The 18981-nt window shown below is 30.0% G+C and overlaps 3 protein-coding genes across 4 annotated transcripts; 1 reads left to right on the top strand and 2 right to left on the bottom strand.

Annotated features, from left to right (window-relative positions):
- LOC126769523 (uncharacterized) lies at positions 1 to 841 on the top strand. The gene is made up of 2 exons (XM_050488387.1): positions 1 to 348; positions 433 to 841. Exons 1-2 carry the CDS (start codon positions 114 to 116, stop codon positions 777 to 779), a joined length of 582 nt encoding a protein of 193 aa, XP_050344344.1. The 5' UTR covers positions 1 to 113; the 3' UTR covers positions 780 to 841.
- A 229-nt stretch (positions 842 to 1070) lies between these two features.
- LOC126769602 (uncharacterized) lies at positions 1071 to 2541 on the bottom strand. 2 transcript variants are annotated; one of them, XR_007669404.1, is made up of 3 exons: positions 2359 to 2541; positions 1492 to 1962; positions 1071 to 1140 (listed from the first exon to the last, which is right to left on the bottom strand). XR_007669404.1 is itself a non-coding variant. In XM_050488475.1 (2 exons), the coding sequence occupies exons 1-2, from the start codon at positions 2487 to 2489 to the stop codon at positions 1698 to 1700; spliced, it is 396 nt and encodes a 131-aa protein (XP_050344432.1). In that variant the 5' UTR covers positions 2490 to 2541; the 3' UTR covers positions 1479 to 1697. The 2 variants fall into 2 exon arrangements, 1 of the variants encoding a protein (XP_050344432.1); XM_050488475.1 differs by lacking the exon at positions 1071 to 1140 and having other exon boundaries at positions 1479 to 1962.
- A 169-nt stretch (positions 2542 to 2710) lies between these two features.
- Positions 2711 to 5063, bottom strand: LOC126769577 (uncharacterized). Its single transcript, XM_050488439.1, has 3 exons — positions 4838 to 5063; positions 4285 to 4542; positions 2711 to 2966 (listed from the first exon to the last, which is right to left on the bottom strand). The coding sequence occupies exons 1-3, from the start codon at positions 4940 to 4942 to the stop codon at positions 2850 to 2852; spliced, it is 480 nt and encodes a 159-aa protein (XP_050344396.1). The 5' UTR covers positions 4943 to 5063; the 3' UTR covers positions 2711 to 2849.
- Between the last annotated feature and the right edge of the window lie 13918 nt (positions 5064 to 18981).

Here is an 18981-nt window from a genome sequence, read left to right as displayed (position 1 = left end):
AATGTCAAACACATGGATTGTTTCTGGACTCTTAAGGTTTAAGCTACAAAGTTCAGATATATTCGTATAAAATATAAAGATCTAATTGCTTTTTGTATGAATATAATTAAGAAATGCCCTTGATAGAAATGGAGCGGGTACCGGAAAATGGTTCTGACTGTAATTCTGATTTAGAAAACAGCGCAGACGATACTTCGGACAACGATCAACTGCTCGCAAAACAGAAAAAAAGAAAACGTGGTATTATTTACTTGTCAACAATTCCTCCATATATGAACGTTGCCAAAATTAGAGAAATTTTTAGCCAATATGGTGATGTTAAAAGAATATATTTACAGTCAAGCGCTAGTAAGTAATTTAAGGTTATAACATACTTTTACATTTTAGTCATTTTGCTTTTAAGGAAAATGGTAACATTATGTTTCTTTTTAGAACCAGGTGAGAAAAGAAAACGAGTACCCAATTTATTTACTGAAGGCTGGGTTGAGTTCGAAAAGAAGAAAACTGCTAAATCTGTTGCAGCTAATCTTAACAACACACAAATAGGTTCACGAAAAAAGTCCCGCTACTATGACATGATATGGAATATAAAATACATTCCAAGGTTCAAATGGGTTCATTTAAGTGAGAGGCTTGCATATGAGAGAGCTGCAATGAAACAGAGATTAAGAGCAGAAATATCACAGGCAAAGAAAGAAGCACATTACTTGCAGAATAACATTGAAAAAAGCAAAAAATTAAAAAGGACAAAAGTAAAGACAAATGAAAGTAATGAATGAGGAAGCAATATACTTTGAATGATTTTTTGTATGAAGTGTTTAAAAATAAATGGTTCATAAGACATTATAATTTTACTTGATTAGACATAAATATTTAAAAATAGATTTATATTGTTGCTGTTATAATTTAATAGCAAAGATGATGATGATATTGATGTTATTTTGTAACTTTTTCATGGCAATTCTTTTATAGCTTATCTCTGTAACCTAGTCATGGCTAATGACCTCTAATACTGCTTTCACGTATGTTGATATCCTTCTTCGAGTGCTACTCCAACAAGCGAAGATTGGCAGTCAGTCAGGCAGTCCTTGTTCTTTGCGAATTGTTTATTCTCGGATGTTGCACAGCCAAGCCTTTTTCCTAAAACCAACAGCTCTCCTTATAGCAACTCTTCCCATCATAATGAGTTCCAAAAGTTCTCTACTTGACAGTCTCCAAAAGTTACTGTTTCTGGTTGATGTGTCACAGAACTTCTATGTTTGAGACCTTTTGACTCCCCACTAATGGCTACAATACCTCTATATGCCCACATCTCGAGAGCCACATCTTGAGGTCTTCTTTAATTGTCCACGCCTTGCATCCGTAAAGAAGTATAGATCAGATGTAACAATGTAGGAGATGTAGGCACACAGGGATCTTAAGTCTGCAATTGCAGAGTACTTTTTTTAAAGTGCAGAAGACACTTCGAGATATTTCTATGTGAGTCTTTACCTCCTGTTCACAGCTCCAGGTGTCATTAAGCCATGTCCCTAGATATTTGTACTTGTGCACTCTCAATTTTTTGGCTCACTACAATGATAGCAATGTCATGTTGATATCTAGTATTATCCTATTGTTCCATTATTGTTTTGATTTGTTTTGAGATTATTTATTATATAATCATCACCATTATAAAGATTTTCATTATTGACAAAAAATTACTTTTGGCTGAAATTGATTTGTCCGCTAATAATTTCTTCAATCCTCATTCTTTGGTGAGAAGTCAAAGGATCAGGGGTTAGCTTCTGTATATAGCGTCTTGGAGGTATTTTATGTGATAAGATACCCTGAGAAAACTCTCGGTGAACTCGAACTCCATCTAAGGCATTTGCTTGTAACTTTTCAAAGCTGTGTAGTTCATTCATAAACTGGCGACGTTGATCAACCTTTGCCCAATGGTAACGATGACGACAAACGACACGACTGAAAAAAGTTTATTGCCTTTACTACCTCTTAATAAAAATATTATACTAATATATATTACGAAAATTTAGAATATTTAATTGATTTCAAGAAAAAAAGTAGTTATAAGTACTAATAAAATTATCCTGATTGCAGCAAAATTATAATGTAGATTTTCAAGTAATTTACCTTTTATATAAGTCTAATATTAAGAAAGAAAGAATTATGTATGTCTGATTCTTTTGTTTCAGATTGATTGATTTTCAAAAAGTACTGACTCATTAATTGAGTTAGTAGTTTGTAATGTAATACAATGGAACTTTTACATTATTCAAGTTTCAGTATAGAGATATAGCCTATACAATGTTAATTTTAGAAAAAAATGTTTTAAAATTTGTTTATTAATAATCTACTTACTAAGCCAAAGCTAGCTTGGTATATGATGGGTATATGCTGACATCAGATCTAGCAAGTTCTGGAAATCCTGGATAAAGAGGCACTTGCTTTTTTTTCTCATCAACACAATGATTTTTGTCTTGTGCTGCCATTTTATCTGATGTCTTTTAAATAAAATATAATTGCTGATAAAGCTATATTTTATGTTATTAATGACATTGTTGCTATGGTAATATTATCATAGTGATTCTATTCTCTTTGGTGGCTTTTATTCAACTAAAGAAAATTCATTTGATATACCTATTTATATAATGTTCAAATCAAACATTCTTAATACAAGTTCAGGTTCATATAAAAGGGAAAAAAATACAGATGGCTTTAGATTAACAATTTATTCATACAGAAATAATATTATTAACTCTACTTCACGGGGCCTCTGGCAATGAAAGTTGTTTAAACAATGTTGCATGGTTTTCGAACTTTTTCTATAATTTATACACAAGTCCTATAGCTCAGGATGACGCTGAAACTGCAGCAATTCTGCTTCTGCATACACAGTCATTAAATTCATTCACTAGCACTGAACACAGAAGTGACTTGTCAGGATTTGAGCTGTAGCACTCTAGCATCTGAAAGATACATTTTGAGATAAGCAAACTTTATATATATTACAACTAAGGTAACATTTTTAGAATAAACTTTTTACTTTGAATTTATGTCAGGTGAAAACTTTATACCAGTAAGAAAATAGAATAAATTGGGCTTATCAGTACAAAATCCAAGTGGAAATGTTAATAATCATGTGTTCTTGAACACATTATTAATAACAAAACAAAAATCCGATTCTATTATAAATCTTGATTGTTTTTTTATGTTCATATAATATTTTATTTTAGATTTGTCTATTGATGTTGTCAAATAGAAGAACTGGCAAACTGATTTAGTTTTAGCAGTATCAGAAGAAACTTTACATCAAAATAAAAAAAATCTTTATTCAAATAGGCTCTTGAATTGTCTTGTTAAAGGATTAAATTGAAATTTATAATATTTGGAATACAGATTGTATTGATAACAACTAACAAAATACTAAGTAGATACTTTTTTACTCTAATGAAATGTAGTCTATCTATACTAATATTATAAAGAGGTAAAGTTTGTGAGGTTGTAGGGGGTAATTTCTGGATCTCCTGAACCAATTTTAAAAATAATTTTATCAATAGAGAGCCACATTATTTGTGAGTGTCATAGGCTATATATTAACGCATAAAATGAAAATACTTTCGTGCTAGTCGGATTTGCAAAGTCAGAGAAAAAACGGTTGATCAAAAATGTTTCTCACAAACGCTGCCTTTATGATGAGAGATATATTATTGATAATGCCTATAAAAAAGTCAGCTACAGCATATGTCTAACTTTAATATTTAAGTCTCAAAAAGTAGTTTTTTATATTAAAAAAATAATTTAAATTATTAAGTCATATTATCAATTATGAATTCTTATCAAAATAAGTAAACTCATCTCAAGTGTTTAAAACAAGACTTTTCCCTTTTACTGCATATAATTTGACGAATGGTTAAAGAGAATACAACATAGGTATGAACTGTGACCGTATAGTAATGTTTTTGGTAATATTTCTATTAGACGATTTTTTTCATATACAACACGTCAATCTCTTTAGAAATAAATTGCTTTATCAACAAGGAAATTTTATTTAGATGAAATTGGTTTTTGGTATGTTTTTTGGTTGTTTAGTTTAAGAGATAATTTTATTCATGTGCTTTTGGCTGTCAAGAAATAAATCATAGCACTCAATACTAACCAAATTATAAACAATTTCATAACAAGTAAAAAAGTTTACCGCACAACAAAGTGGACATGGACCAGCTAGTTTTTTAAGACCAAAAGACTTATATTTAGTAATAAAGCAGTGCATAACTAAAAATTTACCTTTCCTTTTTCTTCCTGACAAGGTGGTAACTTATTAACAACTTTGTCTGCTTGTACTAGATCAAACAAATCATTTGCTTCTTTAAGTGTTTTTTGGTACTCTAAATGCATACCACTATTAATCTTTTCATGGGCTCGTTTTAAGTTTTCTATACGTCGAGCCCAATATGCTTCCTCAGCTGCATAGTCGTTTTGTTTTTGTGTATCGTAATAAGGAGGCGGGGCATATTGAGGTCGAGACGCAGGCTGTTCGGCTTGCTAAAATTAAAATTTCCTTAAAATGTATATTGCCTAAGTGGTACTAGTAATACCGATAATAATAACACTATATAAAAAATTAAACTTTAAAGAAAATATACTTTTAACAATTTTTTTATCCAACAACTTCTTTAATATTATACTCTAACCTAATACTCTTCAAAAATATTAATAAACATTTATGAAAAATATAATAGGTGACTATATTAATTTACATATTATTCAAATTTAAGTTTTTATTTTGTTTTAAATACATGACATTGATGTAAATTATGTAATGTGGAAATGTAGTTACTTTAGCGTTTAGCTGCGCTTGTATGCGATCTAAGGCTTCTTGGGACACTTGTATGGCATTTTCATTGTCAACACTCAATTTTCTAGAGCTTTGAGAACCACCCATGTTTGTAAAAATGTATTATTTCAAATTATTTTATCGGCAAATCACGTCAGAAAGGCATTTTTGACAAAAAGTCAGATATCCAACCTTCCATGAGCCGTCATTGAATGTAATTTCTTAATTTGTACTCTGTTGTTTATGCTAAAACGTAAAACGAGCAAGTAATACTTATATCCATAGACATGTCTTTTTAATTTAAATTTTAAAAGTTTATTACCTGCATAATGGAATTATATTATGTATAACGATACATAATTTCAAATATTAAAATATTTATTGTTATATTAAGTTTCAATTCCATTTTGTAAAAAACATTTACTCTATTGTAGTGCAGCTACTCAATAAGAGAGGGTGCTGGTACGTAAAATAAGAATAATAGTTAAATCATCATACATAGACCGAAGTCTAATAATAATAATCATTATTATTGAGTATTTTTCTTATATTCTTAACTTAAAAATCTTATAAATATAAATGGGATTTTAATATTCCTTAAATACTACACAATAAGTATTATGAATAAACAATTTTATTAGAAAAGAAAGTATTGTTTTACCTATTAATTTAAGGCACATTAAAATGTTCCCTTCTATAGTGACTTCTTTGACTCTCAAGTGTGAGGGGGCGGGGGGAGGGTGAGTGAATATATTTTAACGTTATTTAAAATATTCGACCAACGTTTAATTTTGTATATTTGGCATTAGTGAGGTATAGTATAGGTATATATTCTAATTCCCGAGTAACTTTTTGAAGGTTAAATCTTGCAACATAATTTTAAAGCAGTCCAAGTGTCCTGCGGGCTAGATACCACCGACTCGTCATATAATCTACCGCCAAATACTTAGTATTTTTGTGTAAAGTTTGAGGCGAGAGCACAAGAGGCATAACATAGTTCCCATGATTGGTGGCGCACTGACTATGTAAGGGATGTTAATATTTCCTACAGTACCAATGTTGCATAGAGTGGTGGTTACAAATTACTAGCAGGTGGCTTATTTGCCAATATGCCTACTAATATTGAATAAATAAGCCATAGGTAGCCATATAATGTATAAAAAATAAACGTATTTTTTTTATATTGTATATCGGGAATGTTTGACTTGATTGGTTTCTTAGACGTCATGTTTACAAGTGTCTCTCGATCAAGCATTCATATACCTTATCTAGTTTTTGTAAGAGATTTGTGAGGTATTTGATGATAATGTATGAAATATGTCTTAAAATAAAAAAAAAGTATTGCTTAAAATTCTTAATTTTGAATTATATTATTATAAAATAGAGCCGAGACGTGGCTAGTGGCTAGAAAATCTGTATCTTAACTGAAGATTAGGGGTTTAAGCCCGGGCAAGCGCCACTGAATATTCATGTGTAAATTTGTAATTGATCTCATGCATACTTGAAAGAAAATATCGTGAAAACTTACACGTGTTTGATGAAAATCTGTCACATGTTTATCTAATTCGCATTGGAGCAGAGTGGTGGAAAAAGGTCCTAACCTTCTCTACAAACGGAGAGAACGCCTTAATCCAGAAGTGGCAAAATTAGAGCCTCTTACTGTTTTTTTGTTAAAAAAATCTGGTCACGTGATCCAGAGCAGTGCAGAGCAATTCTCGTATCGTATTTGGCGAAACAAAACGTGCTTTGTTCCTAATAATATTGTACTTTAGTAATTTCAAATGATTTTCTTATTATCCTCTATCGTTGATTTTTGAGAGACTTTTGGGCTTCTATTAGGGTTATATTTATACATTATAGTTTTATTTTTTATGCGCCAAATTTCTAAATCATAAAAGGTTGACATAGAGTAAGTTTAGCTTAATGTTGTTACAAATTATATAGATATTTTTTTCTATTAAATCTATTCATTGTAGCGTTTTGTTTAGTTGTCATCACAAATTTGACAAAACATTTCGCAGATACTTAGTGTGTCCATACATGTTTAGCGTATATATAATTATATAGTTAGTATTTACTAAGTCTCGACAAAGTATTTGTAGCTGGATTTAAAGTATTCCTTGTGCATACAATGGCTTTATACGATTTTATCCCTTATATTTAAAAAGTTAAAGACGAAAATAGGATATTAATGTCCCACTTTAATGTTTATAGTAAAAGCATGCAATTGACAGTATCGAGTCGGCTCCGTGGAGCGTTGGTATGAAGAGCAATGGGCTCGGCTCGTCCTATGGGTGAAGAGGCGCGATCCGGCTTCAACGATAAAATTTAAACGAGCAAATTTAAAGACGTTCTTTTTCAAATAAAAAAATAACTCCATTTTATAGCAAGTAAACAGCAATAATATTTTAATTTAAGGAAAAAAATCATATAAACATCAACGTTGTAATATAATTATTATTATAACAAATTTTTAATTGCTTTTTAATATATAATTTTATTAAGTTGAAAACTTTAATATCGGTTGATGCCGAAACCTGGTAAAAAAATATATTTAAATCATTGTATTCCAATAATGCTAAATCAAATGTATTCAACAATAAAATCACAAAGTTACATATTTAGTATATAGTAGTAATTACCTAATAGTAGTAATATTGTAAAAGCTTTATACAGGGAATGTATAACGTCTATACATATATAATCTGTTTTATTTAAAGTAAATATTTTCGAGCCGGATCGCGCGTCGATCAGACAGAAGAAAGTATGGCGGGATGATAGCGTTGGAGGCTGCGACCGGACGGACCGGTTATGCTAAACCCTATTGTGGTCAGTTTTTGTACCACTCTCCCCTCGCCTCGGCCCCTTGTAGCCCGCCAGCGAGTACCACGATCCGAGGGTTCGATTGGCAAAAAAATTATTCGACCCGAAATCAACGGCCTCCTTTTTTTGTATAAAATTCTCACTCCCTTCTTAAATCGTGATTATATAATTCAACTTTGACTTTGAGACGTGACTCTTTATATATTGTAAGGTTTTTCTTTTATATCTTTTAATTTTTGTTATTAAGTATTTTGTATTATATATTAATTATACTATACGTCTAATTTATTCTTCTACATTAGAGTCATCTATTTGATATGAGTTTATTAAATATCTCGTGTTCAACGGTGAAAGTAAACAATAAATATTGTCAGGAAAAATGCATGTGTCGGATGTACATCTGTCACATAATATGTATGTTTGTTTTGTGAAATAAGCTCTAAAACTTGTCATCGATTCGCTTCTGTTTGTGTGAGGTGTTTCATTCCCTATGTTCTCTTCTGGACCTCTGACAACGTGTACTCAAAAATTTTATATCCTTTATATTTTACATACACGGTTGACATGAAAACGTAACAAACACTCACTTTCGCGTTTATAAAATTAATAAGGATAATATAGTAGGTTAAATTATGGTGAAAAATATCCGTCCCTACTGCTTTTAGCTAGAGCTAAAACCAAGATAGGTATTTTATACAATAACTTTGCGTGTAAGAAAAGTAGTCCGCAAAATTTTCTATAGATAAGTCCGCGCCGTCACATATGTACACACATGTATTTTATAGATAAGTGCTACTTAAACATAAACACACGGATAAGAAAATAGATGAACTTCCGAAGAGCCCATACCTCTAATCAATCTGAATTTTCGTCTTGTAATAAATAATGATTTAATTGGAAATGTCTTAGACCAGATAGATAAGAAGATCGCAGTAAAATATGTATTTGAAAAGAAAATAATTATTGATTCAATAATGAAACCATTGCTAACATCAATTTTGATTATCATATTTAAATATACATTATGAGCAATTTTACCACAAATCACAATTTTTTAAATTTAAAGGTGCAAGCCTTTTACAATGTTCTAATTTCTGTCATTCGTGCTGCTGTCAAGGTGAGATTCGTGTCGATAGTATCTGATTTAATATTATAGTTCCTATTATTTGTAACTAAATTGCACTTAAGCATAAATTTAGTTTATTTATTAGTTTAAGAGTTGCATCAGCTGTATTAGAGATTACATAACTTTTATTATTTGTCTAAATTTGATAATGCTTAACCGAGAAAATTTTTTTATACTTAGTATTGAAATAGCTAATTGATATAATTTTAAATAAAATCATTTCATTTAAAAAAATTAGTAGTATGAATAAGAGATTAAAAAAAACCACTTTATTTTATTACTTAATCTTAATAGCTTATTTAATTGGAATCTCTTGAGTGTCGGCTAATAACTAGTGTAGAAGTGGAATAGTTGCATTATAACTTAATTATATATTAATCAAGTACTGTTTGTAGAGCATAACATAGGAGAGCTTTTAGCAAATCACATGGAGTATGTAAAGCTAAGGTTTGTTTATCTTTACTTCGATTGGAATACGCTATAGTATAGATAATACTGGCGAACATTGTTTGGTTAAAGTGTAGCTTTACAATGGATCGACGAGTCGACATTTCTGGATTTCTTTAAATCCTGAAAAACTGCAATTCCTATAATATTATTCTGTAATTCCTTACCATGTGATACTAAGATGGCTGGGGGTATGTCGCAGTATTCTCCCCTAAAGATATTTATGATTATGAATAACATATAGAAAACTATTTTATAACGGAAAAGCGCAGTTCCTGTGGGAACGACACAACGGATTGAGAAGACATCAAATTTCGTTTTCAAGTTGTGTATGCGTTCATATGTAAATACAATATCAATACTAAGCTCCACAACGGTAATCGGTTTGAATAAATCTTTACTTAACAATTAACATTACACATTTACTTTTCTTTTTTTTACTTTTCATTAACCTTCTCCTCAAAAGGGAGAGGAGGCCTTAGCCCAGCAGTGGGACATTAACAGGCTGTTACTGTACTGTACTGTATTTACTTTTCACAAGAATTAACTTCTAAATAATAGTGACAGATATACATTTACCTCATAATTCCTATGGCTTTGAAATATACATGTTTAACTTTAAAGCTTTCTAACCCATTTCAGCTTTAACGATTTGCCTCAAATTTTGTATTTAGATAAGGTTTATTACTTAAATTTATCTATATTGGAGTCTTTCTTGAAAAAATCTGTTTTTACAAAAAAAACCAAAATTTTTATAGAGCTGATATTATTATTAGAACCTAGCGAAGTCCGGTTGCTCACAATCTTTGAAATTTATAGCCTTTTAAAATATTAAAATAAATTATATTATTAATATTTTTTATGTGCCCAACGGTCAGGTTATCTAGTTGCAAAAACCTCAAATATAATCTCTCACTCTCGTATATAATTTTTATAACCATACTTTTTGATTCCAACTCTAGTTTCCGGGTGTCGCCGAAGCGGATTTCGTCTCTAGTGTCGCCTTACCTTGATAGCTAGGCGTGACGCCGATCCAATTCCTTTTACAAAACGTCGTGAGTATGAATTTCGATTTTAGGCTTTAAGTTTATTGAAAATTAAAACTTTCGATTGCTTACATTAAAAATGGTTAAGTTACTTATTTTATTTTTTTAAATCATCATCTGCTACTCAGTGGACGTGATATCAGTGACACCTTTTTTCCTCAGAAATGCGTATATATTTTTTATTTTCAATGTTACATAAGTTTTACTCTTTGAACTTGAAGGTTTTTCTTATCGCACCCAAAACAATTTTGATACTTATGAAATGATATAAAGTTTATTTTAATAATTAAAATATTACTACGATATGTATTTTGATATATTTTCAAACTTTTAATAGACTTTAATTTGAATATGTAGCTTAAGTCGTTCTCTTTTTAAAAATTATAATTAGGTATATCATAAATTAATTGTAATGGGACTCGAATTGAAATTAACCAATCATTATAATTGGATTTTTTTCGATATACTTAAATAATTACCTATACATTTATAAGCTCATTCATTATTTATTAACCGTTTTTAATAAAGAATGAGTGAAAAGTCAATAATAGATATTTTTACTGTACGTGCATAATTACGTTTACCTCCGAGCTTAAAGTTACAATTAAAAAGAAATCATTAATTAATAAAAGCATCTGATTTATTTAAAGCTCTTTCTTCTCTAACAAAGACAAATCTTACAAAATTAGAATTGCAAATTAATCCTAATGAAGCTCCATTAATCTCGCGACAATAATTTATTTAATGCAAGTAAATCCAAAATACGAAACACAAATAGCGGCTTACGTGAATATCAATGTTGATATTTATTTAATTTAATTTATAAAATTCAATAATCTGCAAAATCTTTTTTTGTATATACGCGATATATAAAAAAGCATATATACTTTTTTCTAACTTACCACAATTACACAATATATATATTGTGTAATATATATATATATATATATATATATATATATATATATATATTAATTGTGGTAAGTTAGAAAAAAGTAACAATAAGACAAATTAACTTTTAGCAGTGTCGTTGGAATATAATTGAATGTATTCTAACTAATATTATAAATGCGAAAACCAGTTAAAGGTTTTTCGTCTTAATTACTCAAGCGATTATCATGATTTTTTGGATACTCGTTGTCATGGAAACAGTAAATGACAAATCCACGGGTGGAATCTAGTTGGTAATTAAATAAAACAGTAAAAATCTTGTTGTTTATAGTTAAATATATATGGGTATACAAATATATGTTCTGTAAATTTAATCTATACTGACTACAAGATATATGCATCTTAACCGAACACTGTTAGTATAATTATAATAAGTAAAAATTGATCAATGAGACTGGATGCCGTGGCCGATATATATATGGTCGGGAGGACATAATTTATAAGATATTTTTATTGCATAAAATCATCACATTATTACTAAATAATGAAATTAACATTTAATATAACCGTAAAATAAAATAATAAAATTAAAACTCAAATAAGACACAGACGTGGAAGTCTATGGAGATAAAAAAATACATAAATTAAATATAAAAATATGATTATATAAAATAAATATTTTATATTACATAACGTAAAAAATACTATACGAGTATGTTTGTGTGCGTGTTTCGATTTGTTAAATTTGTTCACGGTATAATTACTGGAGAATGAGGAGTTTCTCATCAGCTTGTGAGTACTTTATGTTGGTTATAAACATAATAACAACAATATACACAGGGAGGCTTCCTTTGTTTCTGCAATTTTAACGGCGTTTTGTCTTTTTCATTTAGGTGGCATATCGTGCAGCTGGGTGACCAGAGTTTCGACGGTCTCGGTCACCATTCGGTCAGGATCTTGGTCCACCTGCCATAGTCACGTCTGGCCAGGTGACTTAACTATTCTAAAATATATTACAACGCACAATGTACAAATTAAGTAAGTTTTTCCTTTCTTCTATTATAATAAAGTTAAAATTATATACATTTATTACTATACAGTTAAACAAGTATAAAAGCGTAAGGCTATATATAGAAATTATATTATAGATACACTAGACAGAGAAGATAATCTCATCGTAGTCTCGGGCCAGTTCGTGACCAAACTCCTGCGCATGTGCTATGTACTGATTGGCGGAAGGTATATGTGTGGGTGTTCCACACGTTTCCATTACACACCATTGGTTAATCGCCTCTTATCCTAATTGGTTCTCCATTTCTTAGATAGCTCAAATTATATTCGATAATGACATCTATTATCTCAAGGGTTCCCATGCCCATGTTTTAAAATAAAAGTAATGTATAAAAGTAATAAGGTAATTTATATTAATAGTAAAAAGTTTAATGTCACGACAACAACTTTTCGGTTTGTTCCTAGTTTGAATAAATAATATCGTAGGATATCCTGGGATATTACACACACATACATACTAAGCTTGTACTATGGAAACCAGACAACTGATATACTACATATACTACTTTTCTTTTATAAATACATACTTATATAGATAATTACACCCAGACTCAGGACAAACAGACATGTTTATGCACCCAAATATCTGTCCTGGGTGGGAATCGAACCCACAACCTTTGGCGTGAAAGGCAAGTATCTACCAACCGTGCCAATCTGCCCGTTAATAATAGACGGTATTTTCTTTCGTGTACGTGTATAAAGCTCTTTTTTGTACAATGTCACATAAAATAATAATAATAATAATAAATATATAATGCTTTTCAGTCAACGCCTTGTACATATACTGCCAACAAAAACGTTACATTCAGTGCAGTAAAACGTAAAAGAAGATAAAATTACTTAAGTAATAAAAGTTAATACAATTTTATAACACGCCCAATAGACTAAAATAAAAAACATGCAAGCATTACTAAAACAGAGAGGTTTTTTTTTTGTTTAAATTCTAGGAAAAGGAAAATATTTCATATTGAATAAAAAATAATAATAATAATAATATTTAAAATGTATAAGCAAATAGAGATATATGTTTTAATAAATTACAAAATCGAACAGATTAATTATGAATTTCATTTTTCGTTATAAAAATATTAATCGTTGTTTATTTACTAACAACTACTATATTTTTCAGAAATCTATTACATACAGTGGTGTAGTCGGGGACGGTTATTAAATTTTAACATGCACTTGCACCTTATCATCTCGACATTTTCCATGGCAATTATTGATACTACCATCTAGTAGTAACATTCTCTCTCTCACCTTCAATTATGTTCAAACTCTGTTTAATTATTATAATATATATATTTCATAAGTAATATTTGTATTCGAATATACAATGAAAACAGTATGTAAACTTGTTTCGTGTTTCGCAGTCTACACGCCCGCCGTGGCTAAATGGTTCATTCGAGGAGTCAATGCACGAGAATTCGGCTGCGTTTTTTACCGCCATGTCACCACATATTGCTATTCGTAGTTATAACTCCGTTGATACGTCGAATGCGAACATTGATATTTACGATTATGACAAATTTAATATCGTAACTTTCATGAAAAAGTTGTTATATTTTCCGGAGATATATTCATGTAACACATACTTATTCCTGTAATTTATATTTGATAGTCAAATTCAAAGTCAAAAATCTTTATTAAATATAGAAGCGGTACACTCGCCTATTGATTGTCATAAATCTACCACCGGTTCGGAAACAAATAACTCAGACCTGAGAAGAACCGGCGAAAGAAACTCAGCGGTTTTTTTTTATATACTAGATCAATCATCATCATTCAAAGATTGTTGATGATGTAATAACTTAATTTAAACTAACGTGTAATGTTGCTAGTATTTTGGCAATAAGATACCTTGATGCAGTGCCTTCTGTAAAAGCTTAGATTTTTCGTTAATAATGATTTATATAATAGCGTAAGCACAGTAAACGTAAATAAAACAGAAGCATGATTAACCCGTAATTACCCTCTAAATTGCATTTCTGTCGAGTTTTGTTCAACTGCTAATATTGTCTGTAGACTAATATTGTCATTGTCAATCTCTAAACTTGGTCTGTAGTCCTGTCGGCAATTAAAGTGTTTTTTATTTTATAAAATGTTTTCTAGCGTAGTTAGTAGTCTCTAAACTCTATATATCTGAATCTGACTCGTGAGTATAAGCATGAGAATAAGCACGAACATACTTGTATATTAAGTATCCATCCACAAGAATATTTTCATCAATCTCTTGGACATTAGCCAAAAAACATGTTACGAAGGTAACAAACTGATTCAACTGAACAAATGAAGGTCCAAAATTGTTCCAGAAAAGGCCGCGACATTTTTTTATCTATTAAATTGAACTCGCAATTATGAAAAGGTTTTAAATATAGCTTTAGTTTATGTGGATCGCTTGTGTGATAACGTATGAATCCGTATAAAACTACTATTATGTGCGTTTTATTGTTATTGAAAACATTGTGGTGGATCCTAAAAATTTAAAACTAGTGATAAATTTTATGGAAGTGGGTTTCATACGTAAAACATTCGACGGTATACTTGAATTCTATGTCCGTTAATATGTGATGGATGGCTTAGAACTCTTAAAAACAAATGTTGTTTCAATGGAATAATAATATTAGTTTATGTAGTTAGTTTGTGTAATAATGAAATTAGTTTATATAGTTACGAATACCCTTAAATTCTTTGTAGCCTAGAAGTCCCCCAAAACAGAAAATGTTATAATGTTTCAAAGTATGTCATTCAAAAGTCAGCAGGTGGATTAATGTGGCTTTATGACATCATTCATAGTAAAGCTGCTCCAATGCGGGTTGGTGGCTCATAAATGATTGGTTATTGATGTACGATAACGATTCGTTAAATATAGGAAGGAGTAACCGGCGTATGGCGAAGGAGTAACTGGAGTATGGCGAAACTACGCGATGCCGGTTCATTTCACTAGAATAATATTTTTAATTTTTTTTTTTGAATTAAATTATTTAATACCATTTAATACGCACATGTGGCCATAACTCGGCAATGAATACAGAATCATACGTTCATTCGAATCTCGTAATTCGTATTATGATTTCTTAATTCATAATAATAAACTCCCTCTGCTTTAAGTTGAATATAACAGCGAACACAATACAATTAAATAATCACTTACATTCTATTCAAAGCTATGATCGATTCTAAAAAATCACTTTTACATTCGAATATATTGTAAATTGGAAAGGCATACATACATCTTTTTAATTTGTGATGAATTAATGTTCTGAAAAATTAATATAAAAATAGAGTAGAGAATTGTGGATTATTCATATTTTTCTTATATGAGCCCTATGTTTCTGGATAGAAACAATTTAGACTAGCAACTAATTACCGTATAATTTGTTTTTTTTTTTGCAAAATGACAACATTTTAAAGTGCCTCATACAACTTTAAAAAAGATCTATACTACCATGTAATATATTTTTGGTTATCGAAAACTCGTGTGACAACTGAGAACAGAGCAGGAGCAGGAAGAATCATATTGCAAAAAAAATTGTCAGTTTTGAACCTGTGCAACCGGTTTGACCAAATCTCTCTGTACAATGCACCTAATTTTCAAACAAGGACATACCTAAATATTACTTATGACGACTCATTAAGGAACAAAATTCCGTGAATACTTTCATTCCTTACGTTTCGATTGTTTTTCGGGTGATATAACTTGTTTATAATAAATCGATCGTACCAATTATTATTATTTTAATTCTTATTCATCTTAAATTTATAACTTGTATTTCAATATATTTAAAAATATAATTATATTTTTGACTTATGTAATTAGATGTTTAAAATGAAATATTTGATGTGTAAAATGTTAAAGAAGCAAGTTGCGAAAATATATTAAAAACGTCAATAATTCCAAACTATATTTTTGTGCTGTTTGCAGTTGAAAGACTTGCCTTGGACTGTAAATATCCGTAATCCGTAACAGCCTGTGAATGTTCCACTGCTGGGCTAAAGGCCTGCTCTCCTCTATTTGAGGAGAAGGTTTGGAGCTTATTCCACCACGCTGCTCCAATGCGGGTTGGTGGAAACTGTAAATATATTCTTAAAAAAATATCTTATTGTGCACTGGTGATAGGCCGACTGGTTAATTTTTCGCCGAGAATCGATGCTTCTAACATTCATGCTACCAACCCTGTTTTGACATGCGCAGTAGATATTTTTTTATTTATATCTGTATGTATTTCGTTCGGTCCTCAAAGTAAATCATTATTATATACTTAATACGTTCCATCATAAAGTACACACACAAACTTTTCGATGGATTATAAGTATCTAATATTAATCTTGCCACCATTCCACGCAGTCACGATTTGTACAGTAGCTATTTTTAATTTTTATTTGTATATATTTTAGGCTTTATAAATAATTCTGTAATACCTAATAAATGTTAAATGTATTTATAAAAACTCAAGGCATGAGCATACCTAATAAATGTCCAGCCAATCACTGTGTAAAGATCACATACGAAAAATGTATGTAGTTGTCTTGGTTCTTTCACATAAATTGAGTATAAATATTGGTTTAACCAACAATTTTTGTCACTGTTCTGTAGTCAGTCACATTTAGTATAATTTTAACATGGCTATTAAATTACATAAAATGCTGCAAGTACATGCTTTAGAAACTGGTCTAGTTACGATTTTTTTTCTTCAGAAGACAAATTATAATTTATATATGCCAGTTCTTCGTTAATAGAGACCAGTAAATTATGTTTACACTACATTCATACTTTTTAAAGCAATTGTATCAGTTAAATAGAACAATCAAAACATTTTTCTTCCATCTTGATCCACCAGTCTCACAGACGGTCCATGTATAGTGACGTCATAATTAAGAAATACCTAATTAACTTGACAATATGAATACAGACGCGGCAGGCAGCCATTGCCATTACCCCATTAGCTTACCATCTTTGTTGAATTCCTAGGCGACTAGTTCCTAAGATGCTTCGAGCACTCTATTTTATACCTTGAATAAGAATACACGAAAACATTTCCTGTAAGAGATCGTTGCGTTTTAAATTACAACGTTGACACAACATTATATTACGATCGCAATATATACAAAATGCCTTTTAAATTTCGAATTCGCAAAAGATTATTCTTTTTATATATTTTGTGTTTCTATATATATCGTGTATAATATTCCTAAATTAAATACCTAAATATCAATAATATCTCCGGTAGGTATATCTTATTAATACCTTAAAAATACTGTACATAACCAAAATAACTAAAATAATATGAACAAAAAACCGTTGCAATTTAAATTACTTTAATATTGCGTATATGTTTTTGTATAGTAGCTACGTTTAAATGCGACGGTTTGAGAAATTCTTATTAACTGATTGTAGCTTAGCAATTCCCTTGGCCAGATGCGACTTTCACATCATAAGTTAAGTAATGTAACTTAGTTTTCGAAATGAATAGCCAGAACTGCAATAAAAAGTTCTCCAGTATAAATAAATATATATTTTTTTCTAAACAGTACTCATACTTTGACATTTTGACATTTGACATTTGGTTTTGATTTTTCCTTTCATTAGTTAATAAAAAACTTTATAACACGCTTTTGTATCTGTAATGTATTACCATATATGACTCGTAAAAATATAACAAATTCGTATACGGTTTAGTAGTAGGAAAAGGCTCATTAGTAGACATCAAAGAGTCCACCTCACTGGATCATCATTAGAACATAGATGGTACCAAAGCATTGTATTGTCAAAATTACATATATCAGGAATGCGACCTCCTAGATTTGTTTACATACTTTTGTTAAGCAGCTTCACATTGTATTTGCTATTAAAATGAACTGCTGCAGCTAGTATCCGTGTAGAAGAAAATATTATTACAATACCAAGCGACGTTGACGTCTCCAATGTTGACGCTTTCGTTGTTTTAAATGGCAATGCTTTGTCTTTGAGCTAATAAAGTGACAAGATATATTGCAAGTAGCAAGAAACTTAGACTGGGTTTTCGAATATATTATTTTTATAGGTTTAAACTTTAATTTTTATAGGTTTGTTAATGTTAAAGTAACGAATTCAAGATATTCAATGAAAGCAATATTTTGTCCTAAAAACATAATAAATTCTATTTTCTATTTTTCTATGCTACATGTTTATCACGTTTTCATAAATATAATTAATTAATCCATCGAAAATTTATGAATGTATACCCTAATAAAAGTAGTATGTGTATAAATTGTTAAAAATATCCCATTACTTGTGAGTATTTCATTTAAGCAAAATATAATTACAATTTTAGAGCATTAAACATGACAGTGAAATTAATTTATTGTTATAAAAGTTTGTTTCAGCGGACGTAATTCAAAATATTACATTGCAAAATCTGCTAAAGTGAGTTAGTCATATACATTCGATTCATATAAAATTCGTTTCTATATCAAAATACATTAAGGTGTTTCCATATACTTTTGAAAACAATTTTGTAGACATGGGTACTAATGGATCACGCTCGCATACCAATAAAAGTCGCCGCTTCCGCACGGTTATTATGTAACAATCCGTATCGATATATTTAATTGCAGCTCTTACATTGCTTCCATTTTCCTATGTATTAATATCATAAAGTTTATTCAACAAGCAATGTATACAAAATGTTTCGCGCTATAGTAATAAAATGTATCAGTTACGAATGTTTGGTAGACGCAATGTTACCGCTTCGTTCCCGACA

This window comes from Nymphalis io, chromosome 1 (genome assembly GCF_905147045.1).
Source record: "Nymphalis io chromosome 1, ilAglIoxx1.1, whole genome shotgun sequence".
Lineage (NCBI taxonomy): Eukaryota > Metazoa > Arthropoda > Insecta > Lepidoptera > Nymphalidae > Nymphalis > Nymphalis io.
The sequence above is the reverse complement of the archived record's forward strand: the minus strand, read 5'-3'. Positions and strand labels throughout refer to the sequence as shown.